Genomic DNA, 14,898 nt, shown 5'->3' with positions numbered 1-14,898 from the left:
CTAGCGGTGAGGTTGCAGATTTGAAAACGTGAATGTCTCTCTCTAGAGCCAGTGTTTGGTTTGTCCGTTCTGGGCTACTGCAGAAACACGGCGGCCAGCTCCGTGAAGAGGACCCGCTCCCTATGTAGATATAAACGACTCATTCTAAGGTAACGAAAACACAACGATTCATAATTTCAGGTGATTATACACTAAAGAAAACGTACTTATTAATATTATATTCCATTTCTGCCAACACATGCTACACACTGTTCCTTTAAAGCCACTGTTTACATGCAAATAATGATAATGTGTATCACGATAACGGATTAACGCAAATTCGTTTTAACACCACTAATTTCTTAAATGTATCAATGCAATCGATCGTTGTACCGGGCTGAGTTTTAAAGCTAGAGTGAAGATACTGGTATCATATAAAAATAGAAAAACCTAAAGAATCCATTGGTACCAACCATGTCTTGCAATACATCTCAATATATTGAATCGTTACCGCTGTATACGTATCATATCACCAGATTCTTGCCAATACACAGCCCTAATTTTTATATATGGCACTACGCACGACGGGATGCCGACTATACTTTCTTTCTTTCTGTTAACCCTTTTTAGCTACTGATCAATACTATTCTAGTTATGAGCTAGAAACATTTTGAACAGTCCCCCTAATGCATATTTTTCATGCAACATGACATGCAATAATTTGGTGTTATTCAGTAAAAGAGACATCTCACCGATGGGAGACTTGGCATTAATTACTGTAGTGTTTACTGAAAGGACATTACAGGTGCAAAATGAAATATTGAAATGATCTGAGTCAGTTTTACGTGATGCAACCTCAGGTGGTTTCATTTGTAACCTTGAGATGATGAGCTCACAATTTGGCCGTTGCACATTCATTGGTTTCTTTAGTCCAAAAAAAAACCCCAGCTCTAATTCAATGTTCCGACGGGCAAGTTGACAAATTAAGCTTTTCCGTACACACCAGAATGAGTTACAACTGTCCTCAGGCAGCCCGCCTGCCTAATAACAATGATACCACTAACATCCAGCGACAGATGCACGAGCACGTCATTGCTTTACCCCGAGTTTGTTGACCTAGTTCATGAAAAACAGAGTACAAGCGAGCAGCAGACAAATAAGTGGAGTCAAAGGGTGGATGTTGCAGCGTGGAGCTGCGCCGTCCGCCAAAACTGGAAGGAGCTCCTACCACCTACGCGAGGCAGAAGCAGGATGGCACGCCATCAGAGTGGATATGGAGAGAGGAGCACTTATGCAGCAGAAAATTGAGCTGTGTGTGTATTTCAGACATTATGTGTTAAAGCAGGACTGCACGTCTGGCTCAGCGAGAAGCTTTTTGTGTGGGTGCATGTGTACACTTATGTTAGCAGTGTGCACAGGTATGTACGGTTACTGTATGCGTGTAGTAATGAGTGTGCATGGTGTTTAAAGGTGGGCGTGTATGACTCATGATGTGGGGATTCACTTCTTTTTGGGGACAAAATGCACGTAAATCTTTTTTTATTAAATCAACTTTCTTTAATGAATATAACTCGTCAGTTTCGTCGACATAAATAAAGTGATGACGTCTTGACAGATTTGCAAAGTGAATGCAGACACATATGATCTTTTTTTTTGTAATGACTTAATTAATTCACTTTATCACAGGGCTTTGTTGAATACTCGACTCTGATTGGTCAATCAAGGCTTTCTACAGTCTGTTATTTCTTTACAACAGACCGTTGCTATGTATAACAGACCGTTGCTATGTATAACAGACCGTTGCTATGGGCGCAGTTCTGATGTTGGTCTGTTATACATAGCAACAGTCTGTTAAAAAGAAATAACAGACCCGTAGAACGCTGTGACTGACCAATCAGAATCGAGTATTCAACAAAGCAAAATACTATACTAGGACTTTATTTAATTTTTTCAACATACTATGTTTTTTTTTTATAAAGATTCATTTTCTGCCTTTATATTAGTTAGTGAAAGTGACAGTTATGAAAGGCAGAGAGAGAGGATGACATGCAGCAAAGGATCCACGAGTCGGATTTGAACCTGCTGCAGTAAGGACTCAACCTTTGTACATGGGGCATCTGCTCTACCAGGTGAGCTAACACAATATACTATACTGTGACTTTTTTTCATTTTTTGGACGCACTGAGTTTTTTTCGACATACTATACTATGTCAAATTTTATTTTTTTGACATACTATAATATGACTTTTTATTTTTTTGACATACTATAATATGACTTTTTATTTTTTTGACATACTATACTATGACTTTTTATTTTTTTCGACATACTATAATATGACAATTTTTTTTCGACATATTATATTATGAGTATTGTTTTTACGACATATTATACTATGACTATTTTTATTTTTTCAATATATTATATTATGACTATTTTTTTTAAATAAATAAATAATAAATCAAACAGTAAATGTTTGTAATGGTAGTCGCGCGGAACCTTAAATTGGAGCGTGTTCCATGACGAACACAAAATGACGTTACACGTCAGTAAGAGGTTAAGGTTAACTCAGCATGATAATAAATTTAAAAAAATAATAAATAAAAATAATTATTTATTTGTTTTATTTATTTATTATTTGTTTTATTTTTAAATTTGTATTTAATAAAATTAAATTAAAAACCGCTAATTAGTTTGGGACGGCACTGGGACCGGAAGTGCGTAGGGAGAGGGTGTAGGGTGTAGTGGCGGTTTGACCACAACACCAATTAGCAGCACCTGTGTGCTTCTACCACAACACAACATGTCTGCCGTGAGAAACGCCCGACGGCTGGAAACGTCGACATTTGAGCGGATTAACTTGTTGGATTTATGAATCTGCTTCTTGAAGACGTGATGGAGGACGTTTATGAGGTAAGTACGGAGACTCGCTGTGACTGTTGCTAGGTAGCTTTGAGATGTCCGTTGCTAGGTAGCTTAACGTCCAGCTAACGTATGCTAACGGCTGGTACACGGCGGTTTGAAAAGAGACGTCACTGTACATGCCTTGAATTCAAATGTTGGCTCGCTAGCTCCTCGTGTTTACAACTTGTGAAGTCCTTTAAACAAGATATAACTTATAATATGTATATATATGTTTGGCGATTAAGTGGTTAAAGTCGTGAGAACACCACATATTAACCTTAATGTCGGCGTTGAGAAGCTACAGAGGCTACAATCTAGCAAGCTAACAAGCCAGCAAGCTAACAAGTGAGTAGCATAACACCGGAAATTCCCCAAAATGCAATAAAAGCCATAAACCAAACTAATTTCAGTAACATTTAGAAAGGGAAAGAGAAAGGCACTATGGTTAAAGAATATGAAAAAAGGTGGACTTGAGGCTGTTGATATTGAATGCATTAAGGAAAATGATATACAAGCATCATTTTAGTCCCCATTCATAAAACCCCAATATGGAATTGCTGGTATGTATTACTTGTTTACTTGTTTACTTGTTGATCATAAGGAGCTGTGTCTTTACTTTTCATCTCTGAAACATATGAAGAAAAAGAATGCTATGAAGCTTTCAGTGTTAGTTGAGGACCTTAACCTTACAGAGAACCTCACAGTATAGTATGCCAAAAATAAAGTTGTACTATAGTATGCCAAAAATAGTCATAGCACAATATGCCAAAAATAGTCATAGCACAATATGCCAAAAATAGTCATAGCACAATATGCCAAAAATAGTCATAGCACAATATGCCAAAAATAGTCATAGTACAATATGCCAAAAATAGTCATAGTATAGTATTCCAAAAATAAAGTCAAAGTATAGTATGCCAAAAATAAATTCATAGTACAGTATGCCAAAAATAAAGTTGAACTATAGTATGCCAAAAATAGTCATAGCACAATATGCCAAAAATAGTCATAGCACAATATGCCAAAAATAGTCATAGTATAGTATTCCAAAAATAAAGTCATAGTATAGTATGCCGAAAGTAAAGTCATAGATCTTGAGTTTAACTTTTGTTTTTACCCTTCATTGATGTGCCTGCAGTGGATTTGAGGCAATGCATACTCTGCAGAAAAATATTGTTGTGCAGTGCCTTTTGGGAGTATTTAGAAGAATATTTCTCACTGAACCTTTTCGAAATTGCCAAAAATAAAGTCATAGTGAAAAAAATGATTATATGGTTCACAATCAATGTTGAAAGGTGTAACACACTTCCAAGTATCTACTTCAAATATATATCAAAATATAAGATTTACTGAGGCATTGGTGTGCACCGGAATTTATAATATGCATGCATGCATGCATGCATGCATGCATGCATGCATGAAACAACAAGTAGAGGTAGGGAAGGTGATTAAAAAAACAAATATAATCCTACTTAAAGTTTTGCTCTGCAGCTTATGATTATTTACTTATTAGCAAACTGAAAATGACTGAACTCGATAAATTAAACTAAACAAAATGTGCATTTAAAAGAAGGCAGGGAGAGGACAGAAGTTTGAGACGGGCTTGTGTCTCTGCCGGCTCCTAGTAATTTCAGTTTTCTTGCCCCAAACATGTACTTGTTAATCAAAACTTCCTGTTATTAAAACATTTGTTAGCCAATCATAACATTCAAGTTCATGTAAATTTCAGTTTCATTTAGTCTTATTCAGTTTATTTTAATGTAGAAAAAAACCCATCTGACAACAAGAATCATCAGGGTGAACTCATGTCTTTATTGTGATTTCAGTTAAGAAACAATACTAACAATGAATTAGTGCATCTATTGGGGGAAGAGAGGCTCTATTGTATTAATTATGACATAGCAGATATTTATGAAATTATTTTTTACAGATGAAATTTTATACTTTGAGTTTTAAGTCTTTTAAAGCTGCTGTTCATATTCAACAGTAGGTGTCACTGTTGTCCCAATTCATTCTGCTGCAATATGAAATAAGGCACACATATTACATTATATATCGCTTTAAACTGTAAGGGAATGGAAAACAAATATGCATTACAGCACAACATTTCAAAAAGTTGTGCAACATAAGCTTACAGAGCTTTGATAATAAAGTTGTTTGTATGGTACAATACTTTGCACTTCTGGTTAAAGTCTTGTCTCAGTACCTGTACTCTGTGCAATGACAATACATTTGAAACTTCTATTCACTTGTGCGTGTTTATTTGAATGTCTAAACACTAATTATGAGCCTTGAAGCTCGAGAAAAATATGAATGCATACACAAGCTACTGTAAATGTATTCAACCTTATGCCAACAGCTGTCAGTGTGTCAGTGTGCTGACTTGACTATGACTTGCCCCAAACTGCATGTGATGATCATAAAGTAGGCATGTCTGTAAAGAGGAGACTCGTGGGTACCCATAGAACCCATTTTCATTCACATATCTGGAGGTCAGAGGTCAAGGGACCTCTTTGAGAATGACCATGCCAGTTTTTCCACATTTTGCATACCTATTTGAATATATAATACAACTTCAGTGCGATCATTCCTCTGTTTCGGTGTTTGCGAGTTCCACATTAATTATGTCGTTCTGACTGTTTGTGCAGGGCACGGAGCCGATCCCAGACGGAGATCTGACACCGATCGGGGACAGAGGAGCCACACTCGGCGGGCGACAGAAGGCACGAGTCAACTCGGCGAGGTAAGTTCAGTAGTTCGCTAGTTAAGCCGAGGAGAAGCAGCCAACTTTGAATGCAGTGCGTTTACAGACGGCAACCGACAACTGCTACACAGTATACCTTTTAAAGACAAAAATGTCCCGACCCAGTCTTTGGGAATGACTGATATACAGTATGCAGGCTAGACACAACAACCACAATGTGTGTGTGTAATATTAGTGAGTTAAAATGGCTTTTTTTCTTTCATCTTTATTGCAGCTCGGAGTCCAGCGTCTCTTCAGGGCCCGCGGACCATCCGAGCCTTTGGATCCGAGGAGAGGTTCCAGAAAGACTTTGATGCCCATCGGGACTTGCACTCACTATTAGATTCACTGCTCATCAATACGAAGCTTCTGCGAGGCGCGTCAGTCCAGCGTCGATAACCTAGGCCCGGTTCCTGTCGCCGACCACCTCTCGCCGACCGTCTCGACGGCATCTGCTCCATCTTTGTTACCGTCACCGCCTTTGGCTGCCTGCTGCTAAGAGACCGTAAGAAATAATTTAAATTTTTCAACAATAAAGGGATAGTTTGGGTGTTTTGAAGTGGGGTTGTATGAGGTGTATCCATAGTCAGTGTATTACCTACAGTAGAGGACGGTCTGCACGCCCCCAGTTTGGAGAAGCAGACAGGAGAACCAGCACGGGAGCAAAGTAATGTACTGCTGTGGACGGGGGCAGAAAAACTGCTTAGAGACACCTAAAAAAATCAATATTAGTTTAACCCTCCTATTGTCTTCCCGTCGACCATGCAATTTTTGTCCTCCCGGGTCAAAATTGACCCGGTTTTGTTTGACTGTTTATAAAGCATAAACTATAAATTATCACCCAATTCTGTGTTACACCTTTTTAGCCAACTTCATTCCAACTCATTACCACAAGTTTTACACTTATTTTTAGAATTTATGGTCAATAAATCAAATTTTTATGAAAATATACCTATTTTTTGAATTTTAAAAAAGCAGAATTTTGACTATAGTTATTATCAGAGTAACATAATGTTGATGGAACAGGCTGGTATATGTCAAAGTTTCGAAAAAAAAAAATTTTGAAACCATTTCAATTTTTTGAATGGCAGCAAATAGTGACACCTATTGTCCTCCCGGGTCAAAATTGACCCGGTCTGGTTTGACTGTTTATAAAGCATAAACTATAAATTATCACCCAATTTTGTGTTTCACCTTTTTGGCCAACTTCATTCCAACTTATTACTGCAAGTTTTACACTTTTTTTTTTTAAATTAGGGTTAATAAACCTAATTTCCGTGAAATTTTACCTATTTTTTGAGTAAAAATAAGCAGAAATTATGACTATAGTTATTATCAGAGTAACATAATGTTGATGGATTATCACAGGCTGGTATATGTCAAAGTTTAGTCCAAAAAATTTTTTGAAACCATTTCAATTTTTTGAATGGCAGCAAATAGTGACACCTATTGTCCTCCTGGGTCAAAATTGACCCGGTCTGGTTTGACTGTTTATGAAGCATAAACTATAAATTATCAGCCAATTTTGTGTTACACCTAAAAAGGTGTAACACAGCCAACTTCATTCCAACTCATTACCATGAGTTTTACACTTTTTTTTTGAATTTATGGTCAATAAATCTAATTTATAGGAAATTATACCTAATTTTTGAGTAAAAAGACCCAGAAATTATGAATTATTTGGACTTTACTCAAAATTGTAGGAACATATTTTGATGGATTATCACAGACTGGTATATGTCAAAGATTAGTCAGAATATTATAAATATTATAATATTCAATGACAGCACCTAATGACACCTTTTTAGCCAACTTCATTTCAACTCATAACCACAAGTTTTACAGCTCTTTGGAATGAATGGTCAATAAGCCTCATTTACATGAAATTATACCACTTGTTTTTGAGTAAGATAAGCAGAAATTTAGTTATTTTGGATTATCACAGACTGGTATCTGTATGGAGTGTTGATTCTGCATGTAAACAGAAATTAACGCTACGCTTCCGCAAGATGCAATATGCACATGAACAGTAGGGGCAGTGTAGGGGCAGTATGGTGCTGTCTGTGACAGGGTCAGGGGTCAGTAGGCACGTCAGCAGTGACAACAATGGCAGAAAGCTTTGAAGACAAGCTAATAGACCAAGTCCACAATGACCTTTACAATGTGTCATTACTACTGCACAGTAGCAATTACGCTTGTCAAAATAGCTGGCGACCGATCGATACCATTTTAGTGAAGTCGCGGTGCAGAACTCCTTCGTTGCACCAGACAAACTCAGTGATGGAAGCTGGTAGACACTGTGAAAGTCTACAGACTACAGCAGCAGAAAGTGAAAGCAGAGTGAAAGTGCCAGCAGACAATTTATTTCTGTCCATTGACTGCTGTTGTCCTCCATAGCTCTCTGCTAGCAGCAGCATGGATTCTGCCCAGCACTTCCACATTTTCAAATCCAATTTGGGAGGCCAGAACGTCCGGCCTGAGACGCATCTGTAGAAATCTGTTTGGAATTGCAGTTTCAAATTTGCATTTCATATGTTTATTTTGCTGTCCAAACTTTCTAAAATCAATCTGGATACAATCTGGATATGTATTATTATTATATCACAAAATGGATTTGGGCTGGCAGCCTGAACAAGGCCCATGGTGGGACCGGTACATCCAAGATGTGATAAGAACAGGTTTACACAGCTTTAGCTTTGAAGTTGTGCTGGAAAGCACAATAGTGATACATTCAGTTTGTGTGTGTGGCATGTGTGCATGCGTGCATGCGTGCGCATGTGTGTTTTTGCGTGGCATGATTTTGTGTTGTCTGGAAGCTCTGGTTCCGATGTATGAAAAAGTTTGATAAAATCAGGTTTACACACCTGTAGCTTTGAAGATGTGTGTGCGTGTATGCGTGTGTGTGTGTGGTTGTGCGCGTGTGGTTGTTCGTGTGTGTGTGCTCGTGTGTGTGTGTATATGTGTTCATCTGCTGGAAATGTACAATGCCCACTATAGAGTATGGGTGAGTATTGCTGCTGCTGTGTCTGTGTGTGTGATAGTGTGTGTGTGTACACATACGTGTGGGTGTGTCCATGTGTTTGTGCATGTGCGTGGTTGTGTGCACGTGTGTGTGTATTCATGTGCTGGAAAACACAATAATGTGTTGGTAGATGAGTAATGCGACTGTGTGTGTGTGTGTGAGTAAGTGTGTGTGTATGCGCGTGCATATCTGAAGTGTTTGTGTGTGTGTGGTTGTGTGCGCGCGTGTGTGTGTGTGTGTGTTCATCTGCTGGAAATGTACAATGCCCACTATAGAGTGTGGGTGACTATTGCTGCTGCTGTGTCTGTGTGTGTGTGTGTGTGTGTGCGCGCGCAATTGTGTGTGTGTACACATGCCTGTGGGTGTGTCCAAGTGTATGTGTATGTGCATGGTTTTGTGCAAGTGTGTTTGTGTGTATTCATGTGCTGGAAAACACAATAATGTGTGAGTACATGAGTAATGCGGCTGTGTGTGTGTGTGTGTGTGTGTGTGTGTGTGTGTATGCACGTGCGTATCTGAGGGGTGTGTGAGGTGTGTTTGAGGTGTGTGTATGTGTGTGGTTGTGCATCTGTGTGTTTATTTACTGAAAAACACAATAGTGTGACACATTGCACCACCGGGTCAAAATTGACCCGGGAAGACAACAGGTGTTACAAAATTGAATAAATTACCCATAATGCAACGAAAATAGTCGTCATTAATTTTTTTTGCAAAGACTATAGACCCATGTAAATTTGGGGCAATTACGTGAAAGAAATCCATATTTATGATAAAATGAAGTTTGAAAACGGGTCAAATTTGACCCGAGGACAACAGGAGGGTTAAGTGTACGCTATATTTAAAATATTTTCACCACTTAACCTTGCTGTCAGACAGCCCCTTCTGATGGGGAACTGAAGCCGTTGTATCCATCCATGCTCTCGCCAAAGCCACCAGACTCCATTGAAAAAAACTAATTTTAACCAACTAACCAATTGAGGCAGCGGTAGACGAGCCACTCTGTTCTGCGTGGTAAAGATACTGTTTTTGTCAAAGGAGTCTGGTGGCTTTGAAGACAGCATACATAATTGCTTCAGTTCCCCTTTTCAAACATAGACCGTGTCTCACGGCAAGGTAAACTGGCAAAAATATTCTAAATGTAGCGTACACTTGAACTGATATTGATTCTCTCAGGTGAAGCTAAAATCTGTTATACTGTCAGCCCCCGTCCACAGCAGTACATTACTTTGGGTCGGTGCCGGTACTCGTCTGTTTCTCCAAACTGGGGGCGTACCGACCATCATCTACTGTAGGTATCCACTGACTATGGATAAGTACCTCATACAAGCCCACTTCAAAACACCTGAACTATCCATTTAAACACTTGAGTCAGAAATGTTCAAATACAAGACATTAATTGTTGTGATAAAAGAGAGAATAGTGTCCTGAAATGTCTTTTTCCTGGTTCTGTTAGAGATGGACGCCGGCTCCGTTGGTTCCAGTGGGGGGTTCAGGATGAGTGCAGAGGTGGAGAACCTGGTAAGATATTCCTTTTTGTTTTTGACTTTATTTACAGCTTGTATTTGTAGCTGAAGGATTTATGCACATTATTTAGTAGGGGTGGGGGAAAAACCAACACAGCAAAGTATCGCGATATTTTGCGTGGCAATATTGTATCGATACACGGACGCCAAGTATCAAACTCTTGTTATATAAACTATTAACAATCTGACGGCTATTCTGTCTTTCAGAGGTTGTAGCGGGCTCAGTTTTAAAGCTAGATGATACAGATTCATATGATACAGGTATCATATGAAATTATAAGACCTAAGGAATCCATTGGTATCCATGTCATGTTAGATTTTGGGAAGAATTGTAAATAACACTCCATATTTAAATTTTGAAGAGGAAAAACTGGCATGGCCATTTTCAAACGGGTCCCTTGACCTCAAGATATGTGAATGAAAACATGAACAGAGTGAAAACAGTATCTTATTAGATAAAACAGATGTTGACAAACTGCAGAATTTGCAGTTGAAAAAAGTTAATAAATTGCAGTATATCTGATCGCAATACTCGGCATATCGCTAAATGTTTTAAATCGCAACAAAATCGTATTGTGATAATATCGTATCGACGGGCCTTTGGTGATTCCCACCCCTATTATTTAGGTGAGTTGGCCTTTGCTGTCTACATCTCATGGCTTTGGTTTGCACTAATGTCCATAGAGTGTCCAAAAATGTTATTTGTTCTGTTATTATTCACAGTGAATGCTTTTGATTTACTGTCTGTTATGTGCGGTTCATCTTTATATTCTTTAATTTATTATTTGTTATACAAGACAAAGTTGAAAAATATACACCGATTGACATCCCTTGAAAACAAAACTAACCGTTTGTCACTCTGGAAAAATAACACATTAGCAATAAAGTGAAAATAATAGAGGAAAGAAGTACATCCATAAAGGAGTGAAAGCAACTCACTGCTGGCCAAGAGCCTGAAATTAAATTAAACTCTTTGGTTTAATTCAGATGATGCCATTTGAGAGAGCGAAGCACCCTGGGAAACCCAGAAGCGTCCTCTTCCCGATTGGCCCAGCAAAGGCCCGGCGACCTTCGACCGGGTCAGCTTCTCCTACGGCGGCGACGGACCGCCGGTGCTGCAGAACCTGACAGCGATGTTCCGCCCCAAAGAGAAGGTCAGCCATCTTTAGTCTTCAGAGGACTGAATTCATCACGTTCAACCTAAACTAATATACTAAACCAGATTCTTCTCTCCTGTGTGTCAGGTTGGTATTGTGGGCAGAACAGGTGCTGGGAAAAGCTCTCTGGTCTCAGCTGTCCTCCGCCTCAGGGGAAGATCTTCATCGACTGGGTTCTGACCTCTGAGTTCGGCCTCCACGACCTGCGCCAGAAGATATCCATCATTCCTCAGGTAAACATCAGCTGACCTCCTCTAATTGGCTGTTAAAACGGACAATCTGGGGACGTCCCGATCCGGTCATTGTATTTACCTAAATGTCTATTGAATATCAATCAATCAATTAATTAAGTATTAATATTGATAGGTATCTTTAGATTTTAACGGTACTGTTTGATCCGGTACTCTGAACGATTTGTTTTTGTTGTTTTTAGAGAAAAAATGAAACAAATTAATAACAGGATTAACATTGCTTTATTTTGTCATATATATAATGTATATACATTAACATTGGAGTAGCAACTGCAACAGTATTGTTTAGAACAAATTACTGATAATGTGATAATTAAAATGTAAAATAAATAAAAAAAAACAATTATTTCTAGTATAAGAAGCGGTCATGTTTTGAACAAATCAATATTATAAACTATAATGTGAGGGTGGATCGGGCAACTAGGGATGAAGGAAAACGTCTGTTGGAAACGGTGCATTTCTCCACCTGTACACAATACAATTTGGCTAGATATCTCGTTTTTCCGCCCTTACAAGCAAAAGACTTGTCGCTCTTTTGGCAAAGATCATTGTCTGCATCGACTAAACTGAAGCAGAAACACACTTTGGACCGGTTTGTTCTCTCCGCCACTGCCGCTAAGAGCCGGGTCTCTGCGACGACAATCCTCTGGATTGGAAAATGCATCATTGACGATTGTTTTAATTTTATAACAAATTACAAATAGAGTTTGCGAGTTCAAAGGTGCAAGATAACATTAATGTGGCCGAAATAAATAGGAAATACATTTTTGTAATTGATTTGCACAGCGGTGCTACAAAAACACAGTAGGATCAGATCGGATTTTGGTTCAAAATTTGATACGAATTAATATTCAGGCATCTCGCTCCCCGTGCGCGTCTGTATATCTGTTTCTCCTCTCTGCCACACTGCTTGACTGTGGCCTATTTCAGAATAAGGGCTCTTAACCTGAGCCCAAAACAGAAACAATTGACTAATTCCAAAGGTTAAAATAGCTGGAGACTCAACTACATTAAAGTCTCCCCCCCCCCCCCCCCTTCTCCCCTGTTTTCCAGGAGCCCGTGCTGTTTACAGACTCCACGAGGAAGAACTCCAGCAGCCGGCGTGTCTGGCCAGAGCCGTCCCGAGGAGGAACTGCATCCCGGTCATCGTCGAGGCCACGGCCAACGTGGACCCCAGGTACTGCTGACACAACTCGCCTCACTGGTAGGGGGAACAATTATGCATACTGCACCTGAACTGCACAGAATGTGACCTTTTTATTTTTTTGAAATACTATACTATGACTTATTTAATTTTTTCGGGGACAAGCTCTATTACCGTAAAACTGCAATTAAAGTCGAGCCCCAATTAGACGCTGAGTTCCTTTTACTCACAGGGTAACTTTTGTCAATATGGACACGTTACACATTGTTTGGTCGGTTAGATTCTCCACAATTCAATCGTCCAGTTAATTTTACAGAAACCACGAGCACTAAAGTATAATTCATTCAAATTTACGGTGCCGTGGATTGCCGATCGCCCCGTTACGCGCGTGCCTCCCTTTCAGGGTTTCCACTAGACTTTTCTGCGGACGGTCAATTTGGTCGTTAATATTCCAGATTCCGACCATATATAAGAACTACCGGACATCTGTTTTAAATAGCCCTAAAAATAATAGGCCGTTCAGACCGATTTACATGTTTTTCAAATTCAAAACAGTGTTCTTGTTGTCGGTTAACTATTAACATCCTAATATTGGTGCTTTTATGTATGATGATGTAGCTGTAAGAAGAAGGAGGCATTTTCATCTGGTTAAATCCAAATTGTATCAAAACCTAGAACGCAGAAGCTTCTCACATCATCAAAAGTGTATTGTTCTTATCAAAGAATTTATTCATTTTACTTGTGGCTCAGGTAGTAAAATGGATTTCTTTAACATCTATGACGTGTGTCTACATGACAGACGAGCCAGAGAACCAGTTCAGAGAATGCACCGCGCTCATCGTCTCAACACCATCATAGACAGCGACAGGATACCGGTGAGTCCTCTTACTCATATAGCTCTATAACTCTAGAAAAGAGTACTTGTTTATCACCTTAAAAGTCATCGTATGTCATAAATATCTCTCTCTCTCTCTCTCTCTCTCTCTCTCTCTCTCTCTCTCTCTCTCTCTCTCTCTCTCTCTCTCTCTCTCTCTCTCTCTCTCTCTCTCTCTCTCTCTCTCTCTCTCTCTCTCTCTCTCTCTCTCTCTCTCTCTCTCTCTCTCTCTCTCTCTCTCTCTCTCTCTCTCTCTCTCTCTCTCTCTCTCTCTCTCTCTCTCTCTCTCTCTCTCTCTCTCTCACTCTCTCTCTCTCTCTCTCTCTCTCTCTCTCTCTCTCTCTCTCTCTCTCTCTCTCTCTCTCTCTCTCTCTCTCTCTCTCTCTCTCTCTCTCTCTCTCTCTCTCTCTCTCTCTCTCTCTCTCTCTCTCTCTCTCTCTCTCTCTCTCTCTCTCTCTCTCTCTCTCTCTCTCTCTCTCTCTCTCTCTCTCTCTCTCTCTCTCTCTCTCTCTCTCTCTCTCTCTCTCTCTCTCTCTCTCTCTCTCTCTCTCTCTCTCTCTCTCTCTCTCTCTCTCTCTGGTTTTTTTTTTCAAGTACCAAGTTAGAGATTACTTAAAGTAAAAAAGACTAAGTGTTAAAACAAACATTTGATTTTTATAATCAAATGTTTGTTTTAACACTTAGTCTTTTTTACTTTAAGTAATCTCTAACTTGGTACTTGAAAAAAAATCCCACTTTTCAAGTCCAAATATATATCTACTAAGTACAAATAGTCACACAAAAGGCAATAAAGAGCATTTAATGACGTTAAACAGTCTCTCACTAAGGTGTTACTTTACCCAGTCCACAGAAGAAAAGCAATTAGGAGTCACACTTGGAGAGTTTTGGGTCAATCCTGTTGTCACAGATTGGCACCAACTCAGTTTGTTCCTGCAGACAAAGTGAGACTTCAGTTGCTAACACTAAAGTCTGGGTTAAAAAGTAAGGCACTTGCATCTTTTACCTCAGAAGGAGTCCATCTGTCAGTAACAGCACTTCCACAGGGTCTTCATCATTGGAGAAGGACAGCAGAGAATCCTTCTGGAGCACAGAGAGATTGGAGATAAAGTCAACACTGAAGATGTCAACCAAGCTGCCAGAAGAAATAATGCTTTCAACATCCAGCTATACAAATGATCATATTAAAAAATGTTCATAGTGTGTGAGAAAAGAATCATTCATAAAGTGCACATTTGGTTTAGTAAGGATTCAGACAAAGGGCAGCAAGAGAACAATAAGGAGAATACAAAATTGGGCATGCTAT

At 39.2% G+C, this 14,898-nt stretch overlaps 1 protein-coding gene across 1 annotated transcript; it reads left to right on the top strand.

The window, feature by feature from the left end:
* Window positions 1–5,735: 5,735 nt before the first annotated feature.
* LOC119484014 (multidrug resistance-associated protein 4-like) lies at window positions 5,736–13,626 on the top strand. The gene is made up of 6 exons (XM_037762572.1): window positions 5,736–6,129; window positions 10,100–10,164; window positions 11,157–11,323; window positions 11,479–11,559; window positions 12,631–12,759; window positions 13,492–13,626. Exons 3-6 carry the CDS (start codon window positions 11,303–11,305, stop codon window positions 13,624–13,626), a joined length of 366 nt encoding a protein of 121 aa, XP_037618500.1. The 5' UTR covers window positions 5,736–6,129; window positions 10,100–10,164; window positions 11,157–11,302.
* Window positions 13,627–14,898: the final 1,272 nt, after the last annotated feature.

The sequence above is a fragment of the Sebastes umbrosus genome, chromosome 24, assembly GCF_015220745.1.
Source record: "Sebastes umbrosus isolate fSebUmb1 chromosome 24, fSebUmb1.pri, whole genome shotgun sequence".
Classification (NCBI taxonomy): Eukaryota; Metazoa; Chordata; class Actinopteri; order Perciformes; family Sebastidae; genus Sebastes; species Sebastes umbrosus.
The sequence above is the reverse complement of the archived record's forward strand: the minus strand, read 5'-3'. Positions and strand labels throughout refer to the sequence as shown.

Bases quoted from the DNA above. Each gene is read 5' to 3' on its own strand.
- LOC119484014 (XM_037762572.1), top strand. From the start codon at position 11,303: ATGTTCCGCCCCAAAGAGAAG. The intron at 11,324-11,478 runs GTCAGCCATCTT...CCTCCGCCTCAG, and splicing joins TGTTCCGCCCCAAAGAGAAG to GGGAAGATCTTCATCGACTG. The intron at 12,760-13,491 runs GCTGACACAACT...ATGGATTTCTTT, and splicing joins CAACGTGGACCCCAGGTACT to AACATCTATGACGTGTGTCT.